The sequence below is a fragment of the Chelonoidis abingdonii genome, chromosome 13 (assembly GCF_003597395.2).
Source record: "Chelonoidis abingdonii isolate Lonesome George chromosome 13, CheloAbing_2.0, whole genome shotgun sequence".
NCBI lineage: Eukaryota > Metazoa > Chordata > Testudines > Testudinidae > Chelonoidis > Chelonoidis abingdonii.
Window position 1 is genome coordinate 3,254,179 of NC_133781.1, and position 23,071 is coordinate 3,277,249.

The 23,071-nt window shown below is 50.1% G+C and overlaps 1 protein-coding gene across 2 annotated transcripts in view; it reads right to left on the reverse strand.

Moving 5' to 3' along the window:
* Positions 1-884: 884 nt before the first annotated feature.
* Positions 885-23,071, reverse strand: part of LOC116824942 (uncharacterized) — a 33,794-nt gene continuing 11,607 nt past the window's right edge. The window contains exon 5 of one of the 2 annotated variants that reach the window (XM_075071955.1): positions 885-12,818. In XM_075071955.1, coding sequence (XP_074928056.1) covers positions 10,633-12,818 — 2,186 coding nt within the window. In that variant the 3' untranslated portion in view covers positions 885-10,632. Of the gene's footprint in view, positions 12,822-23,071 lie in introns of both variants that reach the window. The other variant, XM_032780582.2, reaches the window with a different exon arrangement.

Sequence of the window (23,071 nt, forward strand, 5' to 3'; positions counted from 1 at the left end):
ACTGGGCCCCTTTCAGGAGGCTGATTTGTCTTGTGTTCCCCTAAGGTTCACCTCACTTAAAAACTTCAGCTTTGGCCCTGGGTGGCAGAGTTGTCTTTGGCTTATTGCCCTGGGCCCCAGTGAGTGTAACGCTGGAACGGGCGAACCCGTTAAACAAACTCGCCGACAGTTTGAGAACCGCTGATCTAGTACATAGAGCAGTGTAAACAAATCATTGTCTGTATGAAATTTTAGTTTGTACTCACTTTGCTAGTGCTTTTCATGTAGCCTGCTGTAAATCTAGGCAAATATCTAGATGGGTTGATGTACCCCTGGAACACGTCCTGGGTTCTTTCTCTGGCTCTGGGAGGGGAGCAGGATCTAGTGGGTTAGAGGCGGGGGCTGGGAGCGAGGACTCCTGGATTCTATCCCTGGCTTGGAGAGAGGAGTGGGGTCTAGTAGGATAGAGGTGGGGTGCTGAGAATCAGGACTCCTGGGTTGTGTTCCTGGCTCTGGGGGAGGGGAATGGCATCTAGTGGGTTAGAGCAGGAGGGGCTGGGAGCCAGGACTCCTGGGTTCTATTGGTGGGATGGGTGGGGGAGGGGGGAAGGAATGTGAGCTAGTTAATAAAAGTGGGGGAAGGAGATGAAGCAGCCTGGGTTTCTCTATCACTGATTATAACCTAGGCCCTTATTTTCAATAGACAGAGAGCAGCTCTCATTGCACCAGCGAGCTCCCCAGTACATTGCTATAGTCACACCAGTGCAAATTCCCCTAGGGCAGCCAAGTCCGCAGAGAGCAGGTACTGGCTTAGCTTCTCCAGGGTCCAAGAACGTCTCCTTTAGCTCTGCTCTCTTCTTTGGCACGTGGCAACAAGGGGCTCCAATAAAGCTGCCTCCACAAGGTTAGGGACAAACAGATAAAAAGGTCAAGTTTATTTATTTACAGGCTCTAACGCTACCGCTTGGGCTATTTACAGAGGATACAAAAGTAGAGCAAAATGGAAACAGGCTCAGAAAACAAACCGCAACACTCATAAAAACACTCCAAAGGGCCGACACCTAAGTAAAATACAGGACTATCAAAATGAAACTCGTTTGCTTCTATAACCATCAACCAGCTCAGCATCTAGGATCCTAGCCCTGGAGACAGGTTGTTCCCATCATCCCTCACCCAGGCAAATCCACAACACGGCCTGCCTCTGCTGTCCCGGAGGGACACGAGAGCATTTAGGGCGAATACTGAGACCATGTCGACATGGGAGAGATTTCCTGGCATGGCTATTCCACTCTGGTCTAGTTTAGCTATTCCATCCTAACTCCCCCAGGTGGAATAATTTCAGAATAATTACATGGAGTGCTGACTCCAGAGTAAAGTCACTTTTTATTTAACAATAGTGTGTCCACACTGGAGAGTTATTCTAGAAAAGCTATTGTACAATAGTTATTGCACTACAGCTACGCTGGTCATTTCCCCTCCCCCATAGACAAACCCTCTGCTGTCCTTCAGCCAAGATGCTGCCCAGCCGAACCACTAACTGCAGTATTGCTCTCAAGAGCAGCTTTTCAGAGAGCAAGGATGGTCCAGTGGTTAGATCACTGACTTGGGACTCCCCAGCTCTTGGTTCAGGTCCCTTCTCTACCACCGCCTTTCTGCGTGACCTTGGGAAAATCACTTAGGCCTGGGCTATGCTACCAATTTTTCCAGCAAAGCTTTGTCAGTTGGGAGAGAAACAAAATCATGTCCCCAGAGCTGTGCCGGCAAAACCCCCATGTAGCCACAGCTTACCCTGGCCAATGAGCCCTTTTGTTGGCATACCTTGTGTCATTCAGGGAAGTGGTTTAACTATACCAGGAAAACAGCTGTCTCCCCACGGGGTGGTGGGGACTCAGCCGGGATACTAGAGTGATGTATGTAGTGTGGTCTGTGTCCTAGCGTCTCTGTGCCTCTGTTCTCCATCTGTAACATGGGCATGTTAGCATTTACCTACCTCACAGGGGCGCGAGATGCTACAATGACAAAAGGGTTAGACAGAGTTTAAACAGGCCTCTTCTTACTGCATCATCATTCCCCATGTCTTTACTTTTTCCCCACTTTATACTCCTGATTACATGACGAAGGGATATAGCGTTTACAGGCTCAAAGTGCAGAGCAGATGTTATGCAATTCACCCTCACAGACCCAATGCAAGGTGAGTGGGTACCACTGTTATCCTCCCCATGTTACAGATGGGGAAACTGTGGCACAAGAAGGCAACAATGACTAACTCCACCCGAGACAGAGATTTCCAGCAGAGCGAGGATTGGAAACCAGGGCTTCCCCGGGCCCACCCGTGTGCAGTCCCCTCCAGACCAGACCAGACCAACCCTCTCTTATGCTTCTCATCTGGCTCGTGCATCATCTCCAGAGCTGAGTCCAGTTGCAGACTCACTGTCGGTCTTGACGATACAAAAAGAGCCTAGCTCCACACTCAGTTCCCAAGCTGAGTTTGTCGGACTGGGATTTAAAAGCAGGATCTTTCGACTTCTCCATTGAGGAGTCACTGAGAGACAACAAACCCAATACAATTTTGCAGTCACTTCCCCAAGTTAGACCTGCACTTCAGCTGCTTCTTTGTTCCCCTCAAGAGAACAGGCATAGTACATTTCTTTGGCAGTGCACGTGGCCAGAAATCTTTGTCACCTGCCTATTCATTTTCATCCCTCAGTTTTCATTTCCATAGCCCCACTGGTCTAGTTTTCCGATAGCCCCAGGACAAATTTATGGCGCTGCCAATTCCAAGATGTTAAAAAATCAAGAGCCAAGCTCCAAAAATCGTCAGACTGATTTAAAAAATCAAGAGGTTCTGTTTAAAAAAAAAATCAATTTAGGGATTTTTATTTTGCTTTCAGTTCACATTTGGGTCCAATTTTCAAGTTTTTCTCTTCAACCACAAAGGCTAGAAACTGTTTTAAATGAAAGCTCAGATTCACCCCTAATCACATGCCTCCAGGAGCTGGGGCTTAAAGGAAAACATCAAATGTCACAAGACTCATACTAAACTTGTGAGAGTTGGCAACCCTATGTTTAGTATCATTCAGCCCCATTTTCACAGCAACTCATCGGTGTGCGAAGTCATTGTATTATCACTGTATTGGAATAGCAATGCTACAAGGAGCCTGACACCAGCTCTGCTGAAAAAGTTTAACTAGGGAATAGGGTTTTTTGGTCTTGACATGGTATTTCAGTAATGCTGCCTACAGAGGTGTCACAATCTCTGCCATTCACTTTAGTGAGTTAAAACCTGCTCATGCCCTAGAAATGGAGGAACTGCCACACTGGATTAGGATCCACATAGTCCCGTACCCAGTCTCTCACAGTGGCCAGTGTCAGCAGCTTTAGATGAAGGTGCATTTATACAATTCCCTTCCCCAGGGGGAATTTTGTTCCTTACCTCCATCAGCCAGGGCCTGGTTCGTGCCCAGTGGCAGGAGCGTTATAACATGCCCGCATTTTTCGCCTTGGTCGTGGAATGGCAGAGCTTGTTACCTGCAGCAGGCCTGACTTTTCTGAAGTGACTATTGATTTTGGTTGCCTCCATTTTTGGAAGCATGACTTGAGACCCTTTCCGGGGACTGCTTTTCAGAGAGTGGGGGCTCAGCACCTTTCTGAAAACCAGGCCACTTTCAAAGGCGTCTTAAGCCACTTTGGAAAATGTAGCCCATTCACAACTAAAGTTTTTATGAAACACTTACTACTCAGCCCATTGCCACAGTAATACCAGTGGGAATGAGTTCCACAGGTTAATTACACACCGGGTGCAACTACTTTTTCTCTTTTATCATCTTTTAATAGGTGGCTTTTAAATTCCACCATGTGCTCCCTATAGTGGTTGTGTTATGGGAATGGCATGAAGGAAGGGGAGCACCCACTGTACTGTTCAGTCTTTCCATCATGCCACCTCCCCTCTACACTAAGTCCTGACCTTTATAAATCTATCCAAGACCCTGATATTCTTCTTTGCCCTTCTGCATCACATCTCTGTTTGTGCCATACCCTTTCTCCTGTGGGTAGAAGACAGTTGGCTGCAGTACCCAATAAGAGGGGTGGGTTGACACTTTAGGGAGTGGCCTTAGAGGCTGGCATTTTCAAAGGCAAGTGGCGTTGACCAAGCTGCCTAGTCTTCCCATTAATTTCAGCAAGAGCAGACTCAGGGAATCATTTCAGAAACCACCTCTATTACGTTTCCAGTGATACGCTCAGTACAGCCTTCTGTCTCCTTCGGCTGGATGCGGTTCAGAGCATGCTGTTCTGTGTCAGGTGCTCCCAATGGTATTGCAGCAGTAACACATCTGCTTCCAAAAAGCCTTCTTCATAGTGTACCAGTCTTTGGTACACCCCACCCTAACAGGCTCACCACTTTAGCTCCCCCACTCTGCCCACTTTAGCACCCCTGCAACAGGTCTGTTGCTCTAGGTAGCCGCCTCATAGACAGAGTTGGTTCATGGTTTGGGCATACCTCACACCTCTAGCTGCAGACAAATGTATTCCCATTCAGACCTGGTGCCTCTTTGTTGCCCATTCTTTGAAATGTCACTGGAGCATTTATTATTCCAAAGGGAAGCAATAGCAGGCAAACTGACCAGTGTTTCCAAGGGCTGACTGTGCCATGGAGCCCTTGGCAGATACGGTACCAATCTATCATCCCATCGGCCTTTCCGATTGGTTCAGCTTTCAGACTCTCAGATCCCTGTGACATGCCCTCAAACTGTCCACGAAGAGATACATCTCACAGTTTTTCTAGGGAGATGCCTCTGACAGCTTCTCAGAGTCACTGGCATGGAAACCCTGCATACAATTTGTACCAGCCCCTTTACTGAGCAGGCAGAAGCATCTGCACTATGCTTCCATCACCAGCAGAACAGCTCTCATTGTAGCACAAGAGCTTGTTCTAGCATCAGCCTTATGCGCTTCCCCAGAAACAGTGGTGACAGGTGAAAAACATGTTTCTTCTTTTAATTTGCACCATTCACAAACTTCCTTGAAGGCACATAACAAACCCACCCCAGATCAGGCATCCTTCAGCAGTGTGTTTACAGAATAATTGTTTAAAGCTGTGGAGGTTATTCTTCATCTTTCGCTATCACCCTCAGGTGAAAGACCAACGGATGCTGTAACAGTCTCTATGCTCATGACTGCAACAGCCCTGTGGCTCTTCCTGACAATGCCATCCCCTGAGATCTTGCTCCTTGTCAATGTAACATTCCTTCTGGTATTGATACTTCTCTGGTTCTTGCGGGTTCACTCCAAGTGTAACATTTCCAGTTCCAGCTGCAATACCACACACTGGTGTCCCACCAAAAAATACCCCATCCTTATTGCTGAACAAGATCATGAGTCTGAATCTTTTGGTCTTCTAGTTCACACACGAAGTTGAGTCTCAGGTTGTACAAAGGCCTCTGTTATGTAGGTATACCTCTCCTGATGCAGTTCCTTCTTGATATCCCATGTCTTTCCACCTGTCTTTCTATTTAACAGGTCTAAGTGTCTGTCTTCAAAGCATCCTGTCATCGTGGAACCCAAGGTACTAGCACAAAATTAAAGGCTGCAAATAATTTAACATCTAAGTTTAATGTTTGTCACTTAATCAGGTTAATTGATTTTATGGTTCCTCACCATATGCATGAAATCAAACTTCAAACCAAAAACAACAAAGGTTTTCTTCTGTCACTTCAAGTGTCTATTTCTTTAAAACAAGGAACCTCCTGGACCAAGTACCTCTGAATATTCAAACGGAACTCTAGATCAGCTGGCACTTGCATTCCGGTTCCAAGTTTCCCATCTTGATGATGCAAAACCCATTCATAGACTTTGTGGGAAGACTGTTTTTTTCACTGGGCTGGGGGTATTTATATTCTGAAGCGTCAAACCCCACTCTGTCAGAAACAGATGCTCCAAGCAAAAACCCAAATTTGAAAATGCTTGGGGATTCCAAATCTCATTTTCCTTTTCTTTCATGACCCAAGAAAAAGCTAGGATCATCCCAAAACACAAGAGTCCAAATGAAGCCTGGTTCTTTAGTCAGCTGTACAGTACAGTTTTCTGGGGCTTTTTATGGGAGGGTTAAAAACATATATTTAAGCCCAAATTGTTAGACCTCAGTGCCTAAACTGTTAGATATTAGACAGATGTTTAATGCACTACTGGAAGGCACTCAGATACTATGGTGATGAAAGTGGTATAAAAAACACTCAGATAGAATACTATCAGAGGGGTAGCCGTGTTAGTCTGTATCCACAAAAACAACGAGGAGTCTGGTGGCACCTTAAAGACTACCAGATTTATTTGGGCATAAAATTTTGTAAGTAAAAAACCCACTTTACTAGAATAGAATTCTCAGTTGGAGTTTTTCACTGCCTTCAGGTCAATGATACATTGACGCATCTAAATGAAATCTGCCTTGTTCTCAGGGGCACTGGGCATCCATAAAGACTATCAGTGTCAAGGAGAAGCAGCAGTATTTCATTTATTACTATCACGGGTGTAATACTTGGGGCCCCAGTCATGGGCCAGGAGCACAGCAGTTCTGAAAAATTAGGTCACTCATTTAGGCTGGAGTTTTCCAAAGATGTAATGATGTATGCAGTGTTGTTGTAGCCGTGTCGGTCCCAGGATGTTAGAAAGACAAGGTCTGTGAGGTAATATCTTTTATTGGACAAACTTCTGCTGGAGATAGACAAGCTTTCGAGCCACGTGGAGCTCTCCTTCAGGTGTGTGAAAGGTACTCTGGGGAAGTCTACACTGAAAACTCTGCATTGGCACAGCTGTAGCGCTTCAATGAAGACGTTCTACGCTGACAAGAGAGAACTCTCTCAGTGGCACAGTTAATCCACGACGCCAACATAGCACTGCTTACACTGGCACTTAGGTCAGTGTAACACCACTTGGGGTGTAAGCAATGTAGTTATACCAAAGTAATTCTGTGGTGCAGACCAGGGCTCAGAGTGTCACAGCTAAATACAAGATCAAACAGATAGTTCAGCATAAGAAATAAGCCCTTATTCTAAGGGACCATTCAAGGCAGAGTGTGACTAACGCCCTTGTAGTCACAGAACAAAAAGGGGGTTAATGGGTTACATAAATATAATAAGTCATAAATCCAGTGTCTTTATTAAGACCATGATTTTAAGTGTCTAGCAAAGTTATGAATTTAAACTCCCAGGCTCATGTTTTGAAGGTGTTCAGCAGGTCAGATATGGGGGGATTACTTTGTGACAAGTCTTCACACACTGGTGATAGAGTTGTTGTCTTTTATAATTTTTCTGTGTGAATTCATTTGAGAACAAAGTGATTGCCTGGCCACTACAACTATGTCGCTTAGGGGTGTGGATCATTCACACCCGAGTGATGTAGTTGATACCAAGTAATTCTGCAGTGTAGACCCAGTCTAAGTTTCCCAGATCTGAAGAAGAGCTCTATGTAGTTTATAAGCATGTCTCTCACCAACAGAAGTTGGTCCAATAAAAGATATTACCTCTCCCACCTTGGCTCTCTAATGATTTAATAAGTTAATCTGCATGCTTGCAAACACTTTGCACGTCATCATAAACTGCAGCTTCTGGCGAACAGAATCTTGGGAATCATTAAAAAAGGGGTAGATAATAAGAGAGAAAATATCATATTGCCACTATATAAATACATGATAAGCCCACATTTTGAATACTGCGTGCAGATGTGGTCACTTCATCTCAAAAAAGATATATTGGAAATGGAAAAGATTCAGAAAAGAGCAATAAAAATGATTAGGGGTATGGAACAGTTGCCATACAAGGAGAGATTAATAAAACTGGGACTTTTCAGCTCGGAAAAGAGATGACTAAGGGGGAATATGATAAGAGGTCTATAAAATCATGACTGGTGTGGAGAAAGTAAATAAGGAAGTGTTATTTACTCCTTCTCATAATACGAGAACTAGGGGTCACCAAATGAAATAAGCAGTAGGTTTAAAACAACAAAAGGAATTATTTTTTCACACAACGCACAGTCAACCAGTGGAACTCTTTGCCAGAGGATGTTGTGAAGGCCAAGACTATAACAGGGTTCAAAAAAGAACTAAATAAATTCATGGAAGATAGGTCCATCAATTGCTATTGGCCAGGATGGACAGGGATGGTGGTCCTAGCCTCTGTTTGTCGGAAGCTGGGAATGGGCAACCAGGGGATGGATCATTTGATGATTACCTCTTCTGTTCATTCCCTCTGGGGCACCTGGCATTGGCCACTGTTGGAAGACAGAATACTGGGCTAAATGGACCATTGGTCTGACCCAGTACGGCCATTCTTATGTTCTTATCTTCTAACACTGCTGTGCCCCCAGCAATGATGGGGCAAGACATGGGGCTACACAAACCTTGGAAAGCTGCAGGGAGATGGGTGGGTAGTTGAGTGTGGAGAGAGCGTCTCGGTGCTGTCTGAAGGGTGCTGACAACGCTGGGGAGGATGGCTGCTGAAGTGTCAGGGCTGCTGTCTGGGAAGCAGCCAGGGGATCACGTGGCTTGTACTGATCTCCTCATATTCCATCCCTGCCAGCTGGGCCCACTGCTGCTGCCTTCTGCTTTTCCCATGCGTTCCTTCCCTGCTGGGATCCAGTGCCAGGGGGCAGCGAAAGGCAAGTCAGGGAGGTGCCTTGCCTGCTCACATGTGGCAGAAAGAGGGAGCTGAAGGCAAACACTTGGGCGGGTTGTGCATGAAATTCCAGCTGGGATGTGGGAATACATGACAGCAGTTGCAAAATGCAAGGGTGATTTGGGATATGCTGGACACTTGGCGTTTGGATACATCAGCCTAAATGTGGATTTAAGTAGCCTCAAGTATTTGCAGCTACTTGCTACCACACTGATTCTTTCATTTCTTAAATGGTCTGGGGCTGAAGGGGAATCTCTCTTTGGGTATCAAGTAGTGTGCTGGGAGGGTGGGTAAGTCGGGATCTGTCCTACCAGACTCCCTCCTTCTTCATTACAGTACAGCAGGTGTTTAAAACACAGCATTCTCCTCTACCAATAACAGGAAAATAGATTTTTAAAAAAATATTTACAGAGTCTAAAACTATCACCGGTGTATTTACAAGGTTACAAAAATTTTAAAAAAGAAAAATCGAAACAGACTTGGAAAACAGTGTCGCAAGAGCAGTCAGAGATAGTAATTGATCCAAGATGGAACCAGAAATAGGGGACAAGCCAAATGAAATTAGTTTGAGTGATAACTGTTACCTATCTTTTCACTGAGGATCCTAACTAGAGGCAGTTGAAAAACAGGGTGGAACGGGAGGGGAAGCAAAAAAATAAAAATAAAAATGTCAGGTCCAGTTTTCAAAATTTCAAAATTCTAAAATTTGCCCAGAAGTTTTGAAAGTCCAGACAATGTTGGCCATGCTCTAGAGATGTTCAAACAGAAGAAGGGGGGAAAAAAAGGAGGGGGGGAGATTCACAATCAGTGTTGGAAAATTAATTTCTTGTCTTTTCTTTCTCATCAAAATTCAAAAGGTCAGCATAATTTTTCATCAAAATGTGACAAACGTTGACCAGCTCTAATTCTAACCTTCCCTCACCAACCTATGCTTGGTCTACAGGTACAGAGATGCCAGCCCTCCAGTAGCCCACGCAGTCAGAGGCTCAGCTTGCTAGGCTGTTGTGTCTCTGGACACTTGAACTCTGCAGGGTAGGGACTGAATTGTTCATTCCACTCTCTGGAGGAGAATGGGACTTTGCTGCTGCTCTCAGCACAGAATGCTTCCAGTCTCGGCCTATTTGCCTTTCCATTCTGGCCTGGGCCTCCTAAGATTCCTTTTACAACAGCACCGTGATACCTGTGTGGATCACGCAGAGTGAAGATGGAGAGCATCAGAGATGGAGATGGCTCAGCTACCGCCTTGCCCAGAGAGGGGCCAAAGCTGGTGACGAGCCCGGGAGAGGTCTGGTCCAGCGCTGCAGGGCTGAATAAGGATGTCGTCCAGCTGAATCGGAGGGGCCACTGGTACAGGCATTGGGGACGTGGAAAGAAGTGGAGGAACTAGGAGTGCCTGAAGGAAAGGCCAAAAGGATGGTAAGGAGAGAGGAGGTGGATGGCATGAATGCCGAAGGAAGAGAAGGACTGGGGAAAGGAGAAAGACAAGACCAGCTTCATAGTCATGGCCCCACTGCAGTATCACCAGCCTCATGACTTTGCAGGCCCCAGAACTATCAGGAAGTTGGCTTAAAAATACTAAATTCAGCGTTGGGATTATTTGCCTTCTTGTGTCTGAGTCGCCAGGGATCATGTTTTCCTGCCTTTCTCTGCAACCAGGAGAACGAAAAACTTTCAAACCTGAAGGTCTCATGAAAATCCCCTGGCTCCAGGAACTGAGGCTTTAGGGAAAATGGCAAATATCACGAGACTCACCATGAAACTGCAAGAGACTTAGCAGTGCTGGTGGGGATGGGGGGGCGGGAGGGCGTGGGGACAATGGGAGTGTTGGAGAGAAAGGCGAGATTCATGGGGTACCAGGAGGGGGAGAGTTGAGATTATGTGGTGCCAGGTGGGAGATTGGAGGGGGACAGGCAAGATTCATGGGGAATAAGGAGGGAGACAGGCAAGAATTAGGGGGAGCAAGCAGGAACAGTGAAGCTGCGGGGGGTGGTTAGTTTATCAGTGATGAGGCCGGGGCGCTGGATGGAGCAGGCGAGGGGAAGGAAGGGTGGGGGAAGCCACGGGATGGGAAGGACAAGGCCCAGGGCAGATCCAGCGGGTTGTTGGAGAGGGCGGGGATGGAGATGGGTGAGGGGGAGGAAGGGAAAGAGGGTAGGACGGGGAGGGGGGCAGAGGAGGTGCCCAGCGGGGAGGAGAAGGAGGCAGAGGAGAAGGCAGAGGAGGCCTGCAGGGGGTTGCTGGCGGCAGCAGCAGCGGAGTTCTTGGTGGCGGAGAGCAGTGAGGGCCTGTCGCCAGCATGGGTGCGCTGGTGCCGGTTGAGGTGGGAGCTGCGGCTGAAACACTTCCCGCACTCGGGGCACTTGTAGGGTTTCTCGCCAGTGTGCACACGCTGGTGGATGGTGAGCTCCGAGCGCTGGATGAAGCTCTTGCCACACTCAGAGCACTGGTAGGGCTTCTCGCCCAGGTGGGTGCGCTGGTGGGTGATGAGGTTGGAGTTGCGCTTGAATCCCTTCCCGCACTCAGGGCAGCGGTAGGGCTTCTCTCCAGTGTGCATGCGACGGTGGATGGTCAGGTCCGATTTCTGGATGAAGCCCTTTCCACAGTCGGGGCAGGCGTAGGGCTTCTCACCCGTGTGGATCCGCTGGTGTTTCACCAGGGCCGAGCGCTGCCCGAAGCCCTTCCCGCAGTCTGTGCACTTGAATGGCTTCTCCGCTGGTGGTGGCGGGGGCTTCCCCGCTGCCAGGCTCTTCCCACAGTCCATACACTGCTGGGCGCGCAGCCTGGGGTGCAGCACAGGGGCTGAGATGCCACCCAGGCTCTTTCCGCAATCAGTGCATTTGTGGGGCTTCCCTCCAGCTGCTGCCTGGGCCTTGGGGCCAGCGCCGCAAGCCACATAGCTCTTCCCGCAGTCTGTACACTGGTGGGGCCTCTCGCTGGCATGCACCCGCTGATGTTTGATCAGCGCCGCGCTCTGGCTGAAGCAGCGTCCACAGTCAGAGCACTTGAAGAGTTTGCCGTGCTGGTGGGCGGCCAGGAAGCCCTTGAGGTGCTCGGGGCAGCGGTAGGAGGCCTGCTCAGCAGCATGGATCTTCTGGTGCCGGTCCAGGTGGGAGCTGACGCTGAAACTCTTGCCGCAGTCGGGGCAGGTGTAGGGCCGCTCGCCGGTGTGGACGCGCTGGTGCCGCTCCAGGTCAGAGCGCTGGATGAAGCGCTTGCCGCAATCGCCACACTGGAAGGGGCGCTCGCCGGTGTGGATGCGCTGGTGCTGGGTCAGGTTGGAGCTCCGGCTGAAGCGCTTGCCACAGTCACCACACTGGTAGGGCCGCTCGCCGCTGTGGGTCTTGCGGTGCTTGGAGAGTGAGGCCCGCTGGGCAAAGCACTTCCCGCACTCCGGACACTGGTGTGCAGCCACCGCCTCCTCCTCGTCTTCCTCCTCAGCCTGGCAGGCCCGGTGACGGGCTGACGGGCCACCGCCACAGCCCTTGCTTCCTCCGCAGGCATGGTGGCGGCGCTGTTCCCCCAGGTGGGTGCGCCGGTGCCGGTCCAGGTGGGAACTGACACTGAAGCACTTGCCACACTGGCCGCACTGGTAGGGGCGTTCGCCGGTGTGGACACGCTGGTGCCGCTCCAGGTCCGACTTCTGGATGAAGCTCTTGCCGCAGTCGACACAGTGGAAGGGGCGCTCACCGGTGTGGATGCGCTGGTGCTGTGTCAGGTTGGAGCCGCGGCTAAAGCACTTGCCGCAGTCGTCGCAGCGGTAGGGCTTCTCCCCCGTGTGGATCTTCTGGTGCTTGGCCAGGATGGATCGCTGGCGGAAGCAGCGCCCACACTCCCCGCACTGGTGCGGCTTCTCAGGCGTCTGCACCCGCTGTGCTGCCCGCCCGCAGCCGTAGTCCTTCCCGCATTCAGTGCAGACACCTGCCCTCTGCTGCTGCTGCGACAGTGGGGGCTCTTTCCCCTTCTTGAGACTGGCGCGACGAGTGGCTTTGCCCTCTTGCTTCCCCAGCACGGGGCTCTTCTGCTGCAGTGGCTGCCCTTCCGACCGGCACTGGCTCCCGCTGGCTTTACCCTGATCAGGGCCCTCGGTTTTTCCTGGCAAGGCCTCGGGTGACTCGGCCTTCTCAGAGCCTTCCTGTGGGGGAGTCTCCTCCTCGTTGTCACTTGGCGCCCCGTCACCTGCTGGCAAACCCAGACACAAGTCAGTCCCTGCACTGAGGGGGAAGGGAGATCAGCCAAGGTGGGGATCAGCCCAGAGAGCTGCTGGGGAGATGGAAAATTCAGGATCTGAATCCCACTCCTCCCCAGCCCTTCCCCAGTGGAGAAAGAGGAGGGGACCTACTCTGCATCCATACCCCATTCAAGCTCTCAAGGGGAGGGGACTACTCCTAGGTGTTGTGGGAAACTGTGAGTGATGGCTGCCAGGAGGATCCAACAGCTGTTGGGAACAATCCTGACCTGAGTGAGATGTGGCAGAACTGGTGGTGGTGGTGGGAGGGTGATGGGGGAACCACCCATTCTGCCTTCGTTTATTCTGCACCTCAGTTGTCTACAGCTGCCTGCTCACTCTCACTTAAAACCATCTCTCCCTGCCTTGAGCTGGGACGGTGCCCACCCGCTTCTCTGTCCTGTCTCCAATCCCCACTCACCTTCTCCTGGTCTGCAGGACCACCCAACCCAGCCCCTGCCCTCATCTCGCTTCATACCACCTCATTCCCCTAGACAGAGCTGCACAGACACCAAACCTTCCACTTTCCACAATGGCTTAAAGCAAAGGTGGAGATTCCAGGCTAAGTAGCCTTGAAGTCGTAGGGAGAAAATTCGCTCTTATGCGACCATGGTGGGGGACACAGTTAAGGATGATTGCAACACGGTTTTGATTTCAAACTAATTCTCAAACCACTCTGAAATCCAGACGAACAGTGAGATCAGCTTGAAAACTGGCATTCCAGCTAGGGGTGCCACCTTTCTAATTGCTGGTAACTGGATCCCTGAGGCCTTGCCTCTGCCCCACCCATTCCCCAAAAGGCCCCACCCTTGCTCCACCCAGGAGCGGCGCCAGGGTTTTTGGCGCCCTAGGCGGGGGTCCGTCCACGCTTTCTGTCGTTAGCGGCAATTCTGCGGTGGGGGGGTCCTTCCGCGCTCCCCATTGTTGGCGGCAATTCTGCGGCGGGGGGGTCCGTCCGCGGCTCCCGGTCTTCGGGGCACATTGGCGGCGGGTCCCGGAGCGAGAGAAAGGCCCGCCGTAGAATTGCCGCCAAAGATCAGGAGCATGGAAGGACCCCCCGCTGCCGAATTGCCGCTGAGGGTGGCAAAATGCCGACCCCCCAAATCCTAGTGCCCTAGGCAACCGCCTAGGTCACCTAAATGGAAGCGCCGGCCCTGGCTCCACCTCATCCCTCGTGGCCCCATCTCCTTCCCTGCCTCATTCTCCAAGGCCTTTCCCCCATCTCTCCCTCCTCTCCCCTGTCGATTGGTGGATCGTGGCCACCTCTCACCTCAGCTGGGCTCCCTCTGCTTCGGGGCTAGGACAGGAGTTGCTGCAGCCTGACATGGAGCTTGTCTGCAGGTAGGAGGCAGCCCCAGCTGAGCAGGAGTTGACACAGGTTAATGACCCAACGCTGCCCCCCAGCCCCAGACACTGCCAGGTCCCCTTTTCTTGACCAGACTTTCAGTTGAAAACTGGGCACCCATATGGCACTTGGACACAGAAGCCAAAAACCAGACTGTCCAGGTAAAACCTGAATGGGTGCCAACCCTAACGACAGCTCAGGGATCATGTTTTCCTGCCTTTCTCTGCAACCAGGAGGACGAAAAACTTTCAAACCTGAAGGTCTCATGAAAATCCCCTGGCTCCAGGAACTGAGGCTTTAAGGAAAACGGCAAATATCATGGAACTCACCATGAAACTGCAAGAGACTTGGCAGTGCTGGTGGGGATGGTGACAAATTTGGAGTCATTGGGTCCAAGGGTTCCCGAGAGACAGAGCTCCCCCGGAATTCCCTGTTTGTCAAACATTACCTTTCTCAGAACAGGCACAACAGAAATGCAGCACAACGAATAAGCTGCCAAAACCAGTTGCTACAAAGCTCTTAGGCAGTGGCTCTCAAACTTTTGTACTGGTGACCCCTTTCATATAGCAAGCCTCTGAGTGCAACCCCCCTTATACATTAAAATCACTTTTGAATATATTTAACACCATTATAAATGTTGGAGGCAAAGCAGGGTTTGGGCTGGAGGCTGACAGTTCACGACCCTCCATGTAATAACCTCGTGACCCCCTGAGGGGTCCCAACCCCCAGTGTGAGAAAACCTGCTCTTAGCTATGCTTCCAGGAGGGGAGGAATGAATCACTGCAGAGCTCACAGAAAGAGAAGCTACTTTACAGAGGAGCCTGTAGCCTAAGGGGAGGGGCCACGGGCTAAGAGCCGGAAGGCTAGGCGGTCAAGTCTCCATTGGCTGCTGTTAATATTTCTGTGTGCTTCAGAGCTGTTATTGCCAAGGGCTCACAACCTTAATCAGAGATGGCAGAAGCTTCCTAACAATGGAGGGGGTTTCCCCTTCCCCCAGCCCTGCACCCACACCGCCTCTTCCCCCCAAAACCCTGCCCCCTCCCTGCATCCTTGTCCTTACACTGGTAAAAAAGTGGGAGGGCTATTAAAAGGGCTTTTTAAAGTGTGTATGTGGGGGGGCATAGCCCCTGACCTTAACCCGAGGGGAGATAACAATCGTTAACCTAATTTTACAGCTATGATTGCTGAGTTTGCACAAGGTCACTTCAAGCAGAGTTGGGAAAAGAACCCAGGTCTCTAATACAGCAGCCGACCTGATTCGAGGCCTGTCTACACGGCGCTGCAGGGCAGACTACGGGGACGTCAACTGCAGAGCGCATCAAAATTTTGCATTCTAACTCCCCCACGTAGACCCTGCTGGTGCAAACTAAGAAGTGTGCACTCATGTAATCCCGTTCCAGAACAGACAGCAATAACGTGGACTAGGTACCTTTTAGCTCGCTCAAGCATAGGGCACAGTGAAATATTTCAGTGCCCTCTGCAACTTGCACCCCTGTAATCAGGACTGTGGCCCATGCAGACAGGCCCTCAGACACACTGCCATTTAGAAGGAATATGCCAAACCTATGTGCTGGACTATTCTCTCTGTAGCCACTTCTCTCCCGATTAGTTCACACCCTCTGCCAGAGTCCAGAGCTTCTGACTCCCAGCCCTGCAGCACTGCCTGGCACGCATCCAGTAAGCCTGTCAGCACATCTGGAGATGCCACGCAAATTATGTAATTAACTGATTTGAATATTTGATTAACGTATTTGAATCCTATCACCATCAAAGCTATCAACTCTATGTTTCTACTGTCTCTGAAATGTCCATTTCTTCCCAGCTCTAAATATATAAATTCTATCAATAAGATAATTCCTCCTCAGTTCAGAAAGCTCTCAGCCACTCCTCCCACACACCCCCAACCCCGTCACAACTTTCCTCAAATTCCACTTTGTTCTGCTGCTCCTCCCCTCGCATCCCCACAAATCTCCTCAAATCCTGCCTTGTTCCCCTGTCCCTCCCCTCATATCCCCTGAAATCTCCTCACATCCACTTGTTCCCCTGCCCCTCCCCCCGCATCCCCACAAATCTCCTCAAATCCTCCCTTGTTCCCCTGCCCTCCTCTCAGACCCCCAAATCTCCTCAAATCCCCTGTCTCTGCTCCAGACCCTGCCTGCGATAGTTCCGAGACTGCAGCTTCTGACTCTGGTTTGTCCTGAACTTTGCTACTGGGTGACTGATGCCTGACCCTGATCTCCTGGTAACCTGGCCCTGTCTCCCTCCTGATACCTGACTCTCAGTTTGCTCTGTGGCCCGTCTCAGACTCTGACCTTCCAGTAGCTGACTTGGCCTGACTACTGCTCTGTTCACTAGGCCTGATTGCCCTCATCCCTGCCATGACAGTATGCTCAGACCATTTTTGCCTCTCCCCAACATCCATCCAACCCCTTCACAGATGATGAAAGGGGCTGGCCACCCTCCAATCAGCCACTCCCCCCCCGATGGCCTGGGACCTGCAGGATCAAGGCACCTCTCTGCAGGCGGAGGACCTCGCACTACAGACCCACTCTGTGCAGCGTGCCCTCAATGCACAGACCCTATGTGAGCAGCTAGCGCACTCACAGGGAGAAGCAGTGACACTCTGTGCCCAAACAAACCACCTATCACCTGAACCAGGCCCCACAGCGCCACTGTGTGAACAGTTCGATGGGGATCTTCGGAAATTCTGGGATTTTCTGGACCTATGCAGGTTGCTGTTCCTGATCCGCCCAAGAGTACCCACAGACCAGACTAAGGTGAGGCTAGTCTTCAGCCTGCTCTCTGGCAAAGTGCTCCATTGGGCTTCCCCGCTGTTGGTGCGGAACGGCCCTGCACTCTCCGACTGGGATGCCTTCCTGCAAGCCTTCGTGACCCTCTTTGATATGCACAGCAGAGTCTGCCCTCAAGAAGCTTTGCCAGGGGCAAGAGCTGGCCACCTCCTACACCTCACATTTCCGACGGCTCAGGGCTGATGTTGAATGGAAGGAGGCAGCCCAACTTTACCAGTTCCACTGGGGACTCAATGATGGGGTCAAAGACTAACTAGCCCATGTCGAAAACTGATGCACCTAGGTGCCTTTATTGACCTAGCCCTGCACATTGGCTCTTGGCTGTGAGAACGGAAGGAGGAAAGGGACAGGATACAGAGGGACCTAGACAAATTAGAGGACAGGGCCAAAAGAAATCTGATGAGGTTCAACAAGGACAAGTGCAGAGTCCAACACTTAGGACAGAAGAATCCCATACACCGCTACAGGCTGGGGACCGAATGGGTAGGAAGCAGTGCTGCAGAAAATGACCTAGGGGTTACAGTGGATGAGAAGCTGGATATTAGTCAACAGGGTGCCCTTGTTGCCAAGAAGACTAATGGCATTTTGGGCTGTATAAGTAGAGGCATTGCCAGAAGATCGAGGGACATGATCATTCAGCATTGGTGAGGCCTCATCTGGAGTACTGTGTCCAGTTTTGGGCCCCACACTACAAGAAAAATGTGGAAAAATTGGAAAGAATCCAGCGGAGGGCAATAAAAATGATTAGGGAGCTGGAGCATATGACTTATGAGGAGAGGGTGAGGGAACTGGGATTGTTTAGTCTGCAGAAGAGAAAAGAGTGAGGGGGATTTGATAGCTGCTTTCAACTACCTGAAAGGGGGTTCCAAAGAGGATGGATCTAGACTGTTCTCAGTGGTACCTGATGACAGAACAAGGAGTAATGGTCTCAAGTTGCAGTGGGGGAGGTTTAGGTTGGATATTAGGAAAAACTTTTTCACTAGGAGGGTGGTGCAGCACTGGAATGGGTTACCTCGGAAGGTGGTGGAATCTCCTTCCTTAGAGGTTTTTAAGGTCAGGCTTGACAAAGCCCTGGCTGGGATGATTTAGCTGGGGATTGGTCTTGCTTTAAGCAGGGGGTTGGACTAGATGACCTCCTGAGATCCCTTCCAATCCTGATATTCTATGATTCTATGAAAGGTATGTGGCCCGAAACTCCACATCTGCCCTCCACACCGAGGCCTGAAGAACTGAGTCCTGAACCCATGTGGATTGACCTAAGTCACCGACGTCTGATCCCGGAGAAGAGTGAGTGTCAACAACAGCTGAACCTCTGTTTTCACTTGGGGGGAGGGCGGGGAATGACCAGGACACACCCTTGCCTCCTGCCCAGCTCAGAATAACTTGGGAAATGGACCAGCCCAGGCCCAGTGTGTGTGTGTGAACTCCATGATCCGGAACCAACCCCATCCTCTAGTAGAACCCCACCTGGGAACCATGGTGCCTCTCCGTGTTTCCAGTTGCTACTGAGGTTGCAGGTCTTGGGGCAAGCACAGTAGGTCTCCCCATAGCTAGCGATGATAGACTCCAGGGCTGCTGCCAACTTTATAGCTGCTGAAGCAGCCAAAAGCCTCTAGGTCCACCCAAAACCCACATCAGACCTTGTGGAGATGACTGATGGGTCACCTTGATTGTTGGGATAATTCTTGGTATTCCTTGGTTGGAGCAGCATGACGCATGTATCTCCTGGTAGTGGAGGAACATCAGCTTCTCCTTCGAATATGGTCAGAAAGCATGTCTCCAATGATGCAACCAACCCCAAAATGACCCGTACCTGGGCCTCAGGATGGGAGGAGACTCTCAGAATCAGAACACTGGATGGTGGGATTACCCAGATGTGAGTGGCAACAGGCCAGAACCTCAGGCTCCCTGACAAGTACTGCAACTACCTGGATGTGTTCGAAAAGAAAAATGCAGACTCACTACCCTCACACAGAGACTTTGACTGCCTGATAGACCCATATGGCAGGGTAAAGGTGCCCCACTGGCAGATATACTCCATATCTGATCCAGAGCTGGAGTCGCTATGTGTGTATATCCAGGAGAATCTCACCAACGGCTTCATTTGGTGATCCACCTCTCCAGTGGGGGCATCAGCCCTCTTTGTGAAGAAGGATGGGTCACTACACTTCTGCGTAGACTATTGTGCACAGAACCAAGTGACTATTCATAACCAGTACCCTTTACTCCTTATTCTGGAATTGCTGGACTGCCCGAAGACCACCAGGATCTTCACAAAACTAGACCGTGGGGGAGGGGCATACAATCTAGAGCACATAAGACCTGGAGCCGAATGGAAGACCACTTTTTGTACCCAATATGGGCACTTTGAATACTTGGTGATGTCATTTGGCTTAACCAGTGCTCCTACAACATTTCAGCATTTTGTGAACGATGTGTTCAGGGATCTCCTAGACCAGTATGTGATTACCTACCTTGTCCATAAACTGGTATTTCCTGAGAACCTGGAGCAGAACTGCCACCGTGTCCTAGGGAGACTATGGAAGTATGGTTTGTAGGCCAAACTGGAAAAGTGCACCTCCAACCAAACCACCAATTGATTTTTGCGATGCATCATCTTTCCAGAGGGAATTAGGATGGATCCACAGAAGGTGGAAGCCATTTGCAACTGGACAGCACCCCGAACTCTCTGGGAACTTTGGCGCTTCCTGGGCTTTGCAAATTTTTATAGGAGATTCATCACTAATGTCTCTTCTCACTTAACTTCCCTCCTCCGCAAAGCTGTGTGATTTGCTTAGTCATCCAAAGCCCAGCTCGCTTTTGACCAGCTAAAGGCTGCCTTCACCATGGCCCCAATCCCAGCACACCGTGACCCAACTCATCCATCGGTAGCGGAAACAGATGCATCTAACGTGGGGCATGGGGTGAATCATAGAATATTAGGATTGGAAGGGAACTCAGGGTCATCTAATCCAACCCCCTGCTCAAACCAGGACTAACCCCCAGATTTTTACCCCAGTTCCCCAAATGGCTCCCTGAAGGATTGAACTCACAACCCTGGTCTTAGCAGGCCAATGCTCAAATCACTGAGATATCCTTCCCTCGCAGCAACTCAGACCCCCCATCAGTTCTGCACAGTTGTGCAATCTATTCCTGAAAATTTACCCCTGCTGAGATGAAGTATGGACAAACAGCTGCTTACCATAAAAACTTTATTTGAAGAATGGCAGCACGCAGTACAGGTCTTCACCGACCATAAGAACCTCCAGCACCTTCCCAACGCCTGAACATTGAACCAGAGGCAGTTAAGTTGGGCCTTGTTCTTTTTTCTTGGTTTGAATTTACAATCACCTACTGCCAGGAAAGCAAAATGGGAAAGCCAATGCTCTGTCACAGAAGTGGGAATTCTACCGGGGAATTGAAGAACTGACTTCTGAACCTCCCTACCTCCTCAAGCCTGGTAACTTTGCTAATGCCACAATTCAGCAAGACCTTCTCTCCCACATCCAGTCCTCCGTGAAAGAAGACCTGCTTGCCCAAGGGACATAGCCCATGGCACTGTGGCTAAGGTGCACCATGAGGGATGAGATAACGTACTTCGACAAGCACATATATGTGCCCCCAAAATGCCCCTGACTGAAGCTGTAATGGCTGTGCCATGACACTCCAATGGCAGCTCACTTTGACCGCTGGAAGACCTCAGAATGGTTGCCCATTTTTTCTGGTAGCCCTGCATGTGGATGGAGGTCCAGGCAAACGTGGACTCCTTTGAGTGCTGTGCACATACCAAGATACCCTGAACCAGAGCCCTTGGTGCCTTAGTACCCCTGGAGACTCCAGCTCGTCTTTGGTCAGCCATCAGCCCAGGTTTTACTGTGGAGTTCCCTCTGTCAGATGGCACACCATAGTCTAAACGGGTGTGGACTGCCTGACCAAAATGGCCCACTTCATCTCCTGCAACCAGCTGCCCTCTGCTGAGGCTATGGCCCAACTCCTACTCCACGGACTTTGAGCCACATTGTTTCCGATCAATGCCCAGAGTTCCCCACTTGCTCCTGGTGTGAATCGTTCAGGGTACTGGACATCCGCATATCCACCTTCACTGCATACCACCCCCAAATAGAAGGAAAAACTGAACAGGTGAACTAAATACTGAAGGATTACTTGAGGTGCCTTGTAAATTATCATTAAGATAACTGGTCTATGCTCCTGCCTTATGAAGAGTGTTCTTACAACAATGCTGACAATGCCTCCACAGGATGGGACCCCTTCCTTTGCTAATTACAGGTTCCAATCCAGCGTTACCAGCAGCCTCCCCAACCCCAGTCACCACCAACTGGGTCCAACAGACCCATCTCATTCAGGAAGAGCTCAAGAACCACCTAGAAGTGGCTAAGGTGGCCTACAAGAGGCATGCAGACCATCAGTGACAAGAAGCTCCAGTATTTACAGTAGGCCAGAAGGTGTGGCTTGCCACCATACACCTCCAGATCAGGCAACCCACTTGCAAATTGGACCACCAGCTCCTTGGACCCTTCCCAACATGCCAGCAAATTAACCACCATTAATTTCAAACTCCAGCTTCCCCAGTCTCTCAAAACACACTCAGTTTTCCATGTCTACCTTCTGAAGCCCAACACTGAGCTTGAATCACACCACTGCCTTCACCAGTTGAAATCCAGGGTCATGAGGAATGTGAAGTGCATGCTTTCCTCAACTCTCAATGGACACCTGTATTATCTGGAATGGCTATGGCCCCGAAGAACGCATTTGGGAGCCTGCCTCCCATGTCTACAGCCCTGATGCGATAGAAGAAATCCACAAGGCTCACCCAGACATGCCTGTGCCGGCACCATGATAAAGGGTTGGAATCTGGGTCCAGGGGGTTCTGGGCCACTGACACCTCTGTGTCATCACAGGAGGCTTAAATAGGGCTCCCATATGAGAACCATGTGAGGCTGTGCTCAGCGGTATGTACCGCCCAGCAGGATGGCAGTGGGGGCCCCTCACAACTCCCTAACTGGCAGATAACCAGTACTTAAACTAGGAAGCCATGAAGGGGAGCTGTCTGAGCAACAACACAGACTGCCTGTCTGTTTCTGCTCCAGACCATGCCTGCGATAGACCCTAGGCTCCGGTTTCTGACCCTGTCTTGTCCTTGACTTTGCTGCTCAACGGCTGTCTGTAACCTGGTGCCTGACCCCGATCTCCTGGTAACCTGACCAGGTCTGCTTCCAGACACCTGACTCTCAATTTGCTCTCTGGCCCGTCTTGGACTCTGCCTGACACTTGCTCTGACCACTAGGTCTGACTGCCCTCTTTCAAGTCATGACAAGTCCCTTCTGGCCTTGCACTCTATGAATTTAAAGCTATTCCAAAATAACTCCATTTACACATAAGCCCAGAGTGTGTCTGCATAGGGGTTCACATTAGTTTAATTAAACCAGTTTAAAACCAATTTAGTGCAACTTTGCTGTTTTGATATGGCTTAATTTTTGCCACATGGGCTCATTTTAGAGCACTGGATCTCAGAAATCCCTTGATCAATTTCCTTCAAATTTTCCCCACTCACCCAACAATTTTCAGGCTCATCTGACTTTATCTGTATGGAGATTTTACAGAGAAAGACAAAATTCTGGCCAGATCATCTGCTGGTAGAAATCAGTGTAAGCTCACATCCAGTCAAGGGAGGTATGCCAGCTGGGGATCTGTCCTTAGAACAGGGACTTACCTACAGGTTAAATATTGTGATGGGGCAAGGCCAGATGGCTACAGTAAAGTACTGAGAAACAGGTATGTTAGCCCCAGGCTAAACAAATCCCTAGTACCCTGGTAACCAAATGGCAGTTGCTCCAGGTTAATCAAGGCACCTGGAGCCAATTAAGATCTTTCTAGAAGGCAGTAGAGATAGCTACTTTAATTAGAACACCTGCAGCCAATCAAGGCAGGCTAATCAGGGCACCTGGGTTTAAAAAGGAGCTCACTCCAGTCAGGCAGGGAGGAGCCAGAGGAGAAGGAGCGTGTGTGAGGAGCTGGGAGCAAGAAGGCA